Source organism: Balaenoptera musculus, chromosome 11, assembly GCF_009873245.2.
Source record: "Balaenoptera musculus isolate JJ_BM4_2016_0621 chromosome 11, mBalMus1.pri.v3, whole genome shotgun sequence".
Lineage (NCBI taxonomy): Eukaryota > Metazoa > Chordata > Mammalia > Artiodactyla > Balaenopteridae > Balaenoptera > Balaenoptera musculus.
Window position 1 is genome coordinate 37,846,428 of NC_045795.1, and position 13,974 is coordinate 37,860,401.

General features: G+C 45.8%; 1 protein-coding gene across 1 annotated transcript in view; it reads right to left on the bottom strand.

Annotated features, from left to right (window-relative positions):
- The window catches only part of RAB44 (RAB44, member RAS oncogene family), a 33,889-nt gene extending 20,887 nt beyond the window's left edge, over window positions 1–13,002 (bottom strand). The window contains exons 1-2 of the mRNA XM_036870630.1: window positions 12,958–13,002; window positions 5,902–6,119 (exon numbers count right to left, since the gene is read on the bottom strand). Coding sequence (XP_036726525.1) covers window positions 5,902–6,119; window positions 12,958–12,982 — 243 coding nt within the window. The 5' untranslated portion in view covers window positions 12,983–13,002. The remainder of the gene's footprint in view (window positions 1–5,901; window positions 6,120–12,957) is intronic.
- Between the last annotated feature and the right edge of the window lie 972 nt (window positions 13,003–13,974).

The window sequence follows — 13,974 nt, forward strand, 5'->3', positions numbered from 1 at the left end:
CTTAGACTACTACATCTCTCACAGGGGTTCTGTGTGGATTGGTTTGTAGAGACAAATAAATGTTTATATAAATCTAATGGCCCCCAAAGTCACAGAAAAAAAAAGAAACTGAACTTCTAATGCTTTAAATGTGCTGGACTTAAAAAAAAAAATCCCTCTTACAAGAAATTGCTAACTCAGAAAACTTTTAAGGAGCCAGGTTCAGATAATTAAGGTGAATCTTTGATAAATTAAATTAAATTGGTTTAGGACTTCCCTGGTGGTGCAGTGGTTAAGAATCCACCTGCCAATGCAGGGGACACGGGTTCGAGCCCTGGTCTGGAAGATCCCACATGCCACGGAGCAACTAAGCCCATGTGCCACAACTACTGAGCCTGTGCTCTAGAGCCCACGAGCCACAACAACTGAGCCCGTGTGCCACAGCTACAGAAGCCCAGGTACCTAGAGCCCGTGCTCCACAACAAGAGAAGCCACCGCAATGAGAAGCCTGCGCACTGCAACGAAGAGTAGACCCTGCTCACCACAACTAGAGAAAGCCTGTGCACAGCAACGAAGACCCAACGCAGCCAAAAATAAATAAATAAAATAAATTTATTTTAAAAATTAATTAATTACTTAAATTGGTTTAATAATTTTGGTTTACAAAAGACAAATAATAGCTATCTCTGTTTTCTCCATCTTATATTAAATATAATACAAGTATACATTCTATTTTTCATAAGATCTGGATTTGTTTTTCGTGAAGAAACTAGTTAATCTGAATTTCCTACACTTCTCATTTTGTTTTACTTATCAAATAAGCCAACATTATCTTTACATGATGTTTGAGATTATAAAAATGTGAATCTGGGGACTTCCCTGGTGGTGCAGTGGTTAAGAATCTGCCTGCCAATGCAGGATTCGATCCCTGGTCCGGGAAGATCCCACATGCCCTGGAGCAACTAAGCCCGTGCATTACAACTACTGAGCCTGCGCTCTAGAGCCCACGAGCCACAACTACTGAAGCTCGCGTGCCTAGAGCCCGTGCTCTGCAGCAAGAGAAGCCACAGCAATAAGAAGCCCACGCACCGCAACGAAGAGTAGCCCCTGCTCACCGCAACTAGAGAAAGCCCGTGCACAGCAATGAAGACCCAACGCAGCCAAAAATCAATCAATCAATAAATTTGTTTTTTAAAAATGTGAATTTGTGTTCAACTCAGTTGATTCATTATTGTAACAAATTTTATATCAACAGTACTTATATTTTTTTAGTGTGTCACCTTACACACAATTTCCGAGAGCCTTAGGTAACTTGAAACTGAACTAATAATAATTAAGTTAATTGATAAATAATTTTTGGCTACCTGGAAAATTTCTAAGAAAAATTTAATACTGAAACATTGATAGCTAAGCATAATTTTAAATATATACCTTTTTACTTATTTTTACATGCTAAAGAGCAGCTCTTCTTTGGGTCATGTTAGTGAGCGAATTCATTTTTTCCACTTTAAATAGTTATGCAAGGGAAAGCAGGGATTCAAGTAGATATGTGTCTACCCATATTCATATCAGCTATGTTAACAATAGCTAAAAGATGGAAGCAACTCAAATGTCCATCAAGGGATGAATGGATAGGCGAAATGTGGTACATACAAACAATGGAATATTATTCAGCCTTAAAAAGGAAGGGAATTCTGACACATGCTACAACGTGGATGAACCTTGAGGACATTATGTTAAGTGAAACAAGCCAATCACAAAAAGACAAATACTATATGATTCCATTTATATGAGGGACCTAGAGTGGTCAAATTCAAAGTAGAGTCAGGGTTTCCAGGGGATAGGGAGCTGGGAGAATGGGAGTTAGTATTCAATGGGTACAGAGTCTTCTTTATGGAAGATGAAGAAAATCTAGAGTTGGATGGTGGTAATGGTGATGGTTGCACAGCATAATGTCACTGAGCTCTGCACATAAAAATGGCTAAAATGGCAAATTTTCAGTTATGTATATTTTATCACAATTTTTTTCAAGTTGTGCAAGGGCTATGTGTGACTGTAGAAAGTCATGTTGTGTACTTGTGAGCTTTGCTAGTTTACTAAAATGCTGTCTAAGACAGTTCTCAATTATTTACCCATTAGTTTTTTCTGGGAAATAGAGTTTAATTACTTTGTTAAAAGTTATAATCACTCCGATGTTTGAGATGATACTAGGAACAAGAATGACAGAGAAAAACAACTGTGTCTGCAAGGAAAATGGGATGTGCTTTTGCTTTCCAAGGGATAAGGGAAGTGGTTTTGTCTTAAAGTGCTTGGTTGTTCCAGAACATGAAAAAGCAAAATCTGAATGGATATAGAGAGTAGTAGAGGATTTGTTGAAAAGGAATCTTATTTGTCTTGATTTATAATACCTGAGTCTGAAAATAGACTATGAAGTATATGTTAAGATTTTGCTAAATTTGGCTCAGTTTTGATGGGTTTAAAACTCAATCAATAGGGGGCTTCCCTGGTGGCACAGTGGTTGAGAATCCACCTGCCAATGCAGGGGACACAGGTTCGATCCCTGGTCCGGGAAGATCCCACATTCCGTGGAGCTACTGAGTCTGTGCTCTAGAGCCCTTGAGGCACAACTACTGAGCCCGTGTGCCACAACTACTGAAGCCCACGCGCCTAGAACTGAGAAGCCCGTGCACTGCAACGAAGAGTAGCCCCCGCTCACCACAACTAGAGAAAGCCCGTGCGCAGCAGCGAAGACCCGACACAGCCAAAAAAATAAATAAATAAATTTATTTTTTTAAAAAATCAATCTTGTGAAAGTTTTACTGCCACATGTTATATTAATGCAAAACTAGAATTTGGCTCCATCTCTATTAAAATGATAAATTGGTCTTAGAGCTCTAGGCAAGGGTTAAAAAGGGGTTACTATTAATCTTCTGTGTAAGTTGCCTGGAAAACTGATTCCATGTCTCAGCAGAATAATATTCTCTGCTTTATTTTGGCTTTATCATGTTCTAATTTTCTTTAAAACAAAAAGCAGAGCCACTTCCCCTATAAAAGAGCTAAATATCCTTGCAATAGTGTTGCCTTCTATGTTTATTTCAAAATGTTTTATTTTATTGTCACTTTGATTAAATAGGAAACCAAGTACTATTTCTCAGGATCCCATGATTCTATCTTAATCTAGTGCTCTATCTTCTCTGATAGCTCCTTTGGTTTTGCCTTCCCAACATCAGATCCTAAATTAAAAAAAAAAATTAAATTAAAATGTCAGGATAAAAAAAAAATGTCAGGATATCTTTCTCTTTATTTATTAAATACCTCAACACTATTACAAGAGCATCATGGGAAGAACTGTCAGATCAGAAAAGATATTCAGCCTTTCCTAGGCTAAGTTTACAAAAGTAAAACACTCTTAATATAAATATTTCAGAAACTGCATGCTTTAGGGGAAGGCCCTAGAGATTTCTCAATGTCTTTACTATGCAAAATATGTTCTTGTCTTCAGGGGAAACACTGATCAAACTCTTATGAAATAGTTATATACCGTATCCCAATAGAACATTTTACTCTCTTCCATTCTGATATTATTAGTTACTGTAATAACTACAGGCTTTCAGTCTCATTACTAAACACATTTCTGCTTTCCTACCCTTGCCTGAAGGCTTGGTTACAAGCTGCAGGGCAGTTTGTGTCTTCCACAAAGCACAGACTCAAAGTCTTGTGGAAAAGGACTGTACCAGGTTCTATGGACTATTGATGCTTTACTTGGGTACAGGATTCCAAGCTGGCATTACCCGACTTTCAGACTGAGCCAGTGGATCACAATTTCTAGGTATCTTTTCAGTCCAGAAGCAGCCAGCTCACCCAAGATCCAGTAGATCAAGAATTAATCACATGGAACTGAATGAATGGTTGAAGGAAATCGAGTTGTAGTTATTTGCTGGGAATATAGTTGATATTATTTTTTTATTGTTTTGTTTTTATGGATGTATGAGGAAATCTTCTCTCTGTCTTCTTGAGCTGTATCTAACCTTCAGTTTAGGAAATTATGCTTTCATAAACTGAAATTTAACATTTTAAATGGTATCTGAATCTCACTGAACCTCTCCTGATTCAGAAACCAATATTTTTCCTGAATCTCTTTCCTTTCTCTGGCAATATAGTTATTTACACAGTTTCAGTAAGAATCTGTCCTCCTTTTTACTGGGATATAGTTGAATAGATCAGTTGTGTAACTGGATGTTGTATTAAAAGATGATTCTCATTTAATGAAGTGTGACAAGCCTACTGCAAGGAGCACTTGTGGAAGCAATGCCTGAAAAGCTCTCGCAGGAAGCTGGCCTGGAAACAGGTGATAAGGAATGTTACTTCTGGGCAGCAGAGGGACCTTAGAAAAATTGGGAACCTCAAGAAAAGAGGAAGTCCCTCACATTTATAGGTGCTGCAGGTGAAAGATGCTAGAGAGAGTCTTATGCTTGGTTTCCATATTAGTAGGGAGGCCAGCTTGTTCCAGTTTGCCCAAGACTTTCCCAGTTTCAACACTGAAAGTCCCACATCCCAGGTACCCCTCCAGACCAGGCAAACTGGGACAGATGGTCACTCTAGGTAGAAGAGCGAATAACAGAGGTTTTAAAAGTCCAACTTAAGATTCCATATGAAAATTTCTGGAGAGAAGCTAAAATGGCTCAATACTTCAAAATTCTAGATTTGCAGAGCCCAGTCAAGGAGACCCACATGCTTTATTTGCACCCTCGCTGCATCTAAGGAAATGATCGAGCCAAACCAAATAAGATCAGACTTTTTTATGTCAAAAATAAAAAACTTTGGAGATTATTTATGATCACAGGAAATTATCTGAAACTTGGAAATAAGGCAAAAAGGTAGACAGCACATCCTTTCAATATTATATGGGGGTAAAGACTACTCAAGTGTTGTCTAGACGAGAGGAATGCACTTAGTTCATCTCATTGTTTACCTTTCATTAGAAGTCCCAGACTTATCGAAGTTACTTGTTAACTTGTAGATTTTGTCCAGGAGAGGTGAAAATAATTTTTGTCTAGTAGTACAGATAACCTCAAAGATTTATGGCCTGTTGGACATTAGCCATTTTTAAAACTGAACTCAGCAAACTTATCCTAACACTCCTCTGTCAAATTGCCTATAAATATTCCAGCTTCTCAAATGCTCCTTGAACCTGTCATAACATCTTACTGGTTCCCTCACTGATTGATAATAATAATGAATTAGATAGATCTTTGATAAGTATTGATTTTATATTTACTCAAAAGTCTTTTTTTTAAACCATTTTGAAAATTATATTTTAACATCAGCCATTTGTACTTTTCTGTGGCCCTGAGGGTGGAATATAGGCAGGGTCAGTTTTAATGGGGGAAGAACAAAGTCTGGAGCATAGAGCAGTATCAGGAGGAGACAGCAGGTCCAGTGAGACTCCAGTAACCCACGTAGGACCCATTGTAGAAAATGAAGAGAAACCAAAAAAAAAAAAAAAAATCCAGCCAATCTTGGTCTAGGTCACAGCCTAAGATTACTTCTTGGCATGTACAACCTTGGCTGATCTTCTGTTTCATTGAAGTTTGCAGTCATTGACATTGTTTGATTTCCAGGGCCCTGACTGCTCCCAAGATAAACTTCCCTGCTCAGTGGGCCTGAAATTATACCATTTGCAAGTTACTTCTTTGACCTAAAACCTTTCCTTTGTTAATATGCAAATGCTTCTGGAAGAGGGTAACACAAAAGGCCTTATCAATCATTTACACATTAGTATAAACAAATTCCTAGCCTTTCCTAAGAGCAAATTTGAGATGAGAGAAAGGGAAAACAGCAGACAAGCTCTACTTTCCTGGGATGGGAGAGTCTCAGAAGGCTGTGGAAAAGGGATTCAGGGGGATGGGGCCTTGGACTCACCGCCAGGTCCTCTCGCGTGACAAAGCCCCTCTCCTTGGCACCACAGTCCTGGAAGAAGCCCTGCAGTTCTGCAGCTGACTCGGAGGACCAGGACTCTGGCTCGGGGGCCACAGAGGTATCCTGGCCATCAGCTGGCTCTCGCATCTGCTGCCGGCGGCTGGAGCCTAGCTTCCGGCCCTTTCGGGGCACTCTCTGTCCACTCTCCATGGTGCTTTGGCCTGGGGACAGAGAGGTGAGGGGACACTGGGCTGCTGAACACAGTCACTCCCTGCTCAAAACTCTCCCATGACTCCCCATCACCCCTGGAGAAAACCCACGGTGGCTGACGAAGCCCTGCCTGATCTGACCTGCGCTGGCCTCTCTGACTCATCACCCACCCTCAGCTGACGGCCTCCCACACATCCCGCTCAGGGCCTTTGCCCTTTCTGTTCCCTCGCCTGGAATGCTCTTCCCTGAGGTATCCACATGCCCTCATCTCCTTCAATTCTCTGTTCAACTATCAAAAGTCTTCTCCGGGACTTCCCTGGTGGCGCAGTGGTTAAGAATCCACCTGCCAATGCAAGGGACACAGGTTTGATCCCTGGCCCTGGAAGATCCCACATGCCGTGGAGCAACTAAGCCCGTGCGCCACAACTGCTGAGCCTGCGATCTAGAGCCCACGAGCCACAACTACCGAGCCCACACACCACAACTACTGAAGCCTGCACGCTCTAGGGCCTGCATGCCGTAACTACTGAGTCCACGTGCTGCAACTAGTGAAGCCTGTGCACCTAGATGCCCATGCTCCACAACAAGAGAAGCCACCACAATGAGAAGCCCGCGTACCGCAACGAAGAGTAGCCCCAGCTTGTGGCAACTAGAGAAAGCCCACGGGCAGCAACGAAGACCCAACGCGGCCAAAAAAAAAAAATCTTCTCGAGACATCATAGGTTCTATTGCCTTACTTGGGGGTGGTTACACAGGATGGTCCAGGATCTCACTGTCTGAAAGACCAGAAAGAAGCAACTTGCTGCTCTACCAGCTTATCTCCTCACATCACAGCTTCCAGAAGGGGCTCTCTCCATCCTCCCTTCCTCCCTCTCTCAGCCTCACCTGGCCTCCAACCTCTTTTTCCTCCTCAACAACATTTCTCTACTCCTTCCACATATGCACCAGGGAATCCGTAGCTCCCCCACATGGCTTTTATGGCCTTTCAAGACGTGCGCATCCTTCACCCCCTCACCTCTGCATCCCATCATGGTCCATGTCAACCTTTCTGAACCACTCGCCATTCCTGGAATGCCAGATTCCCTCCCACACTTGCTCCCTTTGCCCCAAACCTCCCTGATTCTCTCACCCCCTTGCCTAGCTGATACCTCTTCCTCCCTCACCTTAGAGTCTAAATTCCTCCCTGAAGCTCCCCCATGCTTCAAGCAGGGTTCATGCCCCTTTATCTGTGACCCCATGATGTTTTGGGCTCCCCCTATAGGAATATTACTCTGTGCCTCGGTCCACACTGCTCCCAGCTCCCTAGCACATAGTAGGTGCTCAAGTAAGGGTTGTCAAATTCATTAATTGGGGTACTTTCATCTGTCACTCAAGGTCAGTTAGTCAATTGATAAGGATTTTGATGGATAAGGATTTGTCCAGGTGAGGCCTCAAGGTAGGAGAGAAGGAGGCTGGAGTCTGGAAGGAGTAGAGTCTGGTCCTAGTGGGGGGTGGCGAGGGGGAGGTGAGAATAAGTCTGGGGCACATAAAACTGTATAGGGTGGGAGGGGTTTGATGTGCACATAGGCAGCTTCCTGCAGGTGCTGAGACTTCAGCCAAGCTCTAAAGGAAGCGGGTAAGATTTAGAAGCAGCGAACAGCATGTATGAAGGGACTGATGAAGCAGGAGCACTGCACCCACCCTGGACTTTTCCTGTTGGGGGTCAAAGGTCACAGACAGGCTGAGTGGAGGGATGTGGGCTCTGCCTCAGGGGTAACGGGCTCATTGCAGGGGTCTGGAGCCACTGGTCTAGCCTCCCCTTGGGCAAGTTCCTTCACACAGGTTGCATAGAACCTGAATGAAGCAATTCCTCACCCTTGGGGAGGCCCCAAACTTTAAAGTGAAGTAGAGTCTCTGACTCCTCATCAGTTATTGCCTCTTTCTCTTCCCTTTCTGCTTTTTCTCTCTACCTGTTACTCTCCATATCTCTTTCTGTCTCTCTCTTGGGGCCTTCAAAGTCTGCTTCAGATGCAGTTTTAAGATTATAGATGTAAAACTGCAGTGGTGTGCTGGAGCCACATATTAGAGGCTTGCAAGAGCCAATTGTGTACCTCTCTTCCCAACTCAGCCACCTGCAATCAGCCGCTGTGGGAGTATTTACACCATGGGAATCAGCATATGCTACAGATCAGGGGTTTTTTCCCCCAAAGAACAGTTACCAGAACATCTCTTCTGCCTAAACCCTTCCCAAGATCTAGCATGCATTTAAGCAACAACTGTTCACTGAGCACCGACTGAATGCCGGCACAGTGGAAAACGAGCCTGCTGTGATGTGTGAGGCTCCATTAGGCAAATTAGGAAAAGTGCCCCTTCCTCTGGGCAGATGCAGCCCAGTGCCAGGGCCCACGGGTTGGCAAGTGGACTGTGGGCTGGATTCCAGTCCCCACTCACCCCCTTGGCCAGGTACCCTTGTACAGGACACAACATACATACCCAAGTGGAGCGCCTGGCCCTGTAGTTATAGGGGTGGACTAACTCCTGGTCTCCCCTAGAGGCACTCACATAGCCTCATGCAGGAGAAGACACAAAATTAATTACAGCACAGTGTGGAAGGGGCAGTAAACCTGTGTGCCAAGTGCTGTGAGAGCACTGCAAAAAGAACAACTCGCCAGTGCCTATCAGGGAGGACTTCCTGGGGGAGGTGACATAATTTAGCAGTGAGTTCCAGGGCAGGAGAGATCAGATTTAACCCTGGATCCCCTCATGATGCCCAGCCTTGCTCTGGGCATGTGTTGGACACTCAGTTACTCACTGTTTCCTCCGCTGACATACACTGTCCTTCGGAATGTGGGTTGTTCTACTAGATAACTGAGTAGACTCAAAAAATATTAGTGTCGTAAAAGATAAAATAAAGCAGGGGGACTGTTCTATATTCAAGAGAATAAAGATAAATGGCACCTGAATATAGCATGCAATCATTAATTGGATTTCCCTTCAAAAAACAAAACAGTAGGGGGCTTCCCTGGTGGCGCAGTGGTTGGGAATCCGCCTGCCAATGCAGGGGACACAGGTTCGAGCCGTGGTCCAGGAAGATCCCACATGCCGCGGAGCAACTGAGCCCGTGCGCCACAACTACTGAGCCCACGTGCCACAACTACTAAAGCCCGCGCACCTAGAGCCCGTGCTCCGCAACAAGAGAAGCCACCGCAATGAGAAGCCTGCACATCGGAACGAAAGAGTAGCCCCCGCTCGCCACAACTAGAGAAAGCCTGCGCACAGCAATGAAGATCCAATGCAGCCAAAAATAAATTAATTAATTAATTAAAAAAAAAAACACAGTAGGAATAAGGGACATTTTGGGGGCAACCAGGGAAATTTGAATATGGACTTTATATTAGATGATATTCACTGAGCAATGTGAAATTTCTTAGGTGTGGTACAAGTGTTGTGATCATGTAGAAGAATCTCTTTGTCTTTAAGGGATCCGTGCTGAAGTGTATAATGTCTGCATCTCACTTTCAAATGGTTCTGAGTAAATACATAAGCAAATGAACAGGAAATAAGTGTGGGTGGGAGGGGGAGAGTAAATGGGGCAAATTGTTAGCCATCTGTCCAATAGCATTCATTGAACTATTTGCTCAACTCCTTTGTAGATTTGAAAGATTTCTTAATAAAAAGCAGGGGAGATAGGAATTCGCTGGCGGTCCAGTAGTTAGGACTTCATGCTCTCACTGCCGGGGCCCAGGTTCAATCCCTGGTCGGGGAACTGAAATCCCGCAAGCCATGGTTCGGCCAAAAAAACAAAAACAAAAACAAAACACCGGGGTGGGGGTGGGAGCCAAGAATGAGATTCCAGGGGTTAGAATAGAGAATTTCCTCCACGAATCTAACTGTCTTTCCGCTAGTATCTCCCACTCCCCCATCACCCTCCATGTTGCCTCTGGAAACAATGATGAGATACACACCCCTCCTTGGGGTGCATCTGTCCACACCCAGAGGTCAACATCCATCTTCACTCACCATCCCCCTAAGAGGGGAGCTCCCTCCCTCCATGACCCCACGACCCTCCAATGGGCTGGGCCTTGGGCCTTGTGTATTGTAATCAAAGAAACACTCACTGAGCGTCAGTACCAGAAGAGAGTCCAACCCACCCTCTTGACCCATAAATGTGGAAAAAGTGGCCAAGAGAGGCAGTGACTTCCAGTCCCAGTGCTTTAGAGTCAGACAGACTGCCTCCTGAGCCTTGCTGCTCACTGGCTGTGTGACCTTGGGCAAGTCACATAACATCCCTGTGCCTTAGTCTCCTCACTGGAACATGAGACTAATATCTACCACACGGGGTTGTTGTGAAGATGAGAGGAGACAACTGAAGTGGAAACACCACTTCCCATTCCCAGCAGAGCCCACCTCCCTTCTGGCTTTACTTACTTTCTTTTTTTTTTAAATTAATTTACTTATTTATTTTTGATTGGGGATCTTAGTTCCCCGACCAAGGATTGAACCCATGCCCCCTACAGTGGAAACACAAATTCTTAACCACTGGACCACCAGGGAAGTCCCCTGGCCTTATTTTCTCTTAGCACTTGTCATCTTCCCAGAATATTTTTATTCATTTATTTGGTAAAATTTGTGTCTCCTCTTACTGAAACAGAAGCCTCATGTGAGTAAGGAATTTACTCTTTTGTTCACTGCTCTATCCCAAATGCCTAGGACAGTGCCTCGGATACAGTCGGCGCTTAGCAAATATTTGTTGAATATATAATCCATGTAAAACACTCACAGCTATGCCCCGAAAACAGCAACCACTATGTAAAGTTAACCATGACAATTGTGGTGACAACATGGATGAGGGTGAAATTCCACTTGAGTCTCATAAAAGTTGGGTGCTGTACAGATATGATTTATCCCCACTCAGCAGATGAGGAAACTGAGGGAGGTAAGCTCCGAAAGGCAGAGACCTGCCCAAGCCATGATGTCAGAAGCTAATCTGGCACCAGATCCACTCTCCTGGTTTGTCATGGGACAGACTTGCCCCAGGACCACTTCTTGGAGAGGCACCTCCTTGACGGACAGGAGGCCCCTCTGTGGATCACAGACGCCCGACAGAGCAGCCATGATGGGACAGGACTTTGGAACAGGGCAGAGTGGGTAGGCTTTGCTCGGGCTATGAGACTTGGGAACTCAAGTTCCACGTGTACTTCTGTTGATGGAGATAACACACACATGAAGCAGCAAGATAAGATTCCCAGTGCGGAAGCTTCTAGAACTGAAGTGCTGGGGGAAGAGTCTACTGTGATGTGGGTACCACATCACTGAGTCTGTCAGGCTCCCACAAGTGAAGGGAGTTAGAATCCTGAAATAGATCCCCTGTGACCACATCGCAGGACATGGGATGCTCTTGACATCGCTGTCCGGGAGTTCCTAGTCGAGCTGCACCCCGTTTCCATCAGTCCCCTGGCACTTTGTAAGAAAGCAGCACTTCCTGGACACCTCACCAGTCCCCGCTATGCCGAAGGCCTCAGCATCAGCCCTCTGAGTCCGTCAATCCTTCTATCCCTGCAGGGTACTGGGTGGCCCCCTCCTTGCCTGTCAGGAGCCCTAGGGCAGAAAGGCAGCAGGTGACCTACTGCCAGTTCTGTCTCAACACACCTGTCCACCATCAGTCAGGGACAGTGGACTGCCCCCTCACGGCTTTGCAACGTGCGCCGAAAAACAGTCTATGCCCCCATCACGGCCAGGTATGGCCACTCAGAGACAATGGGGACGTCCTTCAGTCAGTCCTCACGTGTGTACATGTGTGTGCACGCATATATGTGCACACGCACACACACACACACACCTCCCTCACGGTCAACTCTCACAGTCAGACAGGACACCCCTCACGGCTGCTGGCGTCTACGAAGGTCCCTGCCCTCTCAGAATCACTCAGAACAACACCCTCAGAGTCAGCCAGCAGGGGCAGCCCTCCGTCAGAGGCCCCTCCTCTGCCATATTCCCCTTATTTTTTTTTTTTTTTTGGCCGAGTGCTGTGTCTTGTGGGATCTTAGTTCCCCAACCAGTGATCGAACCCAGACTCCCAGCAGCGGAAGCGCGGAGTCCTAATCACTGGACCACCAGGGAAGTCCCCACATTCCCCTTATTGATCATCACTACCTCATACCTGTAACAGTGGGAAACCTCATCCTGGCCAGGAGCACACATACACACACGCACCCACAGCACTACTACCTCTCCCCACTTCCTCGCCCAAGAAATCATATAAAGTTTGAGGCCAGACTTGAGGGCAAATGAATCCTGCTCCCAGGCATCCCAGAAATCAGCTCCCCACTATAGGATTCGGTTCAGCAAGCAGGCACCACAGGCTTTCCCTCAGGAAGTGGAGAGGCTTGTAAGAAGGATGCTGTGGGGGACAGGGACAGAATCACAGCATCTGCGATTGCCTTAGGGCCTCTCCCAGTTCCATCATTCTCTCTCCAAAGGGCCGAGGAACTGGGTCTGTGCTTCACTCCAACTACTTCAATAACTACAAGTAATAGCGATAGTCACAGAACCCAAATTGTCCATGTCAGTGGGTCTGAGAGACCTCCTAGTATATTTATCCTCTCCCTTCCCCCAACTAACCTGATAGAGAAACCGAGGCTCTGAGAAGCCAGGTGACTTGCCCAGGGTCACATGGCCATTTAAGGGTAGGTAATCTATCCAAGTCTCCTGCCCAAGTGCCTTCCGCTAGATGCAGAGAGCTCCAAATTCATGAAAAAAGGGCTTAGCCCTTTGCACCTCGTCCCAGGAGCTGGGTGGGGACCACAGCTCCCTCCCCCATCCTCACCCCGCCAAGGAAAAGAAGCATTGCAACTCCAGGGTAGCTCCCACCTCTCAGATGCTCCCAATCGTGCATGCAGCCCTGTGCCTCCTGGACCCGGTAATGAGGCAACCACTGCCCCCAGGAGCCCACGAGCTCTGGAACTGTTAACAGTCTTGCCTCTTGCTTAATCACTCTTTCCGTTCCCCGGGGAGCCAATCTCCTGTGTTAATCTATGGGACTTCCTGTTGAAGTGACCACTGGTTACACTTTCACCATCTTGCCTGGTACTCCCGAGGAGCCCTAGCCTTACAATCTTGGAACTGGAGAAAGCTAGAGCTGGTGGGGAGGCCACAGAAGCTCTTCAGGGTAAGGTCATCCAGTTCTCAGTGGCAAAGCCAGAACTTGGACCCGAGTCTCTGGTTGCCAGAATGATGCCTGCCTCACCTTATCCCAGCCAAAGTGTTGAAGGGCGCAGTTATGGCTAAAGCTGAGTGTATACGCCATGCCTTACCTCAGATCCTCACTCTCAGACCACGTCTTCAAAATCCAGCGGAGGCCCACACCCAAAGCATCTTCTAGGGAATGTCTAACCTAACACCAAAATATATTGTAGAGCTACATCCATCAGAACTGCATGGTACTGGAGCATAAATATAAATGGATGAACTGATGGGACAAAATAAAGAATAGAAAGGGGGACTTCCCTGGTGGCGCAGTGGTTAAGAATCCGCCTGCCAATTCAGGGGACACGGGTTCAAGCCCTGGTCTGGGAAGATCTCACATGCCACAGAGCAACTAAGCCCATGCACCACACCTACTGAGTCTGTGCTCTAGAGCCCGTGAGCACAACTACTGAGTCCACGTGCCACAACTACTGAAGCCCGCGAGCCTAGAGCCTGTGCTCCGCAACAAGAGAAGCCACCGCAATGAGAAGCCTGCGCACCACAACAAAGAGTAGCCGCCACTCACTGCAACTATGGAAAGCCCGCGAGCAGCAATGAAGACCCAATGCAGCCACAAATAAATAAATAAGAATAGAAAGGAACAGACTCACTATATATGGGAATTTATTGTATGATAAAGGT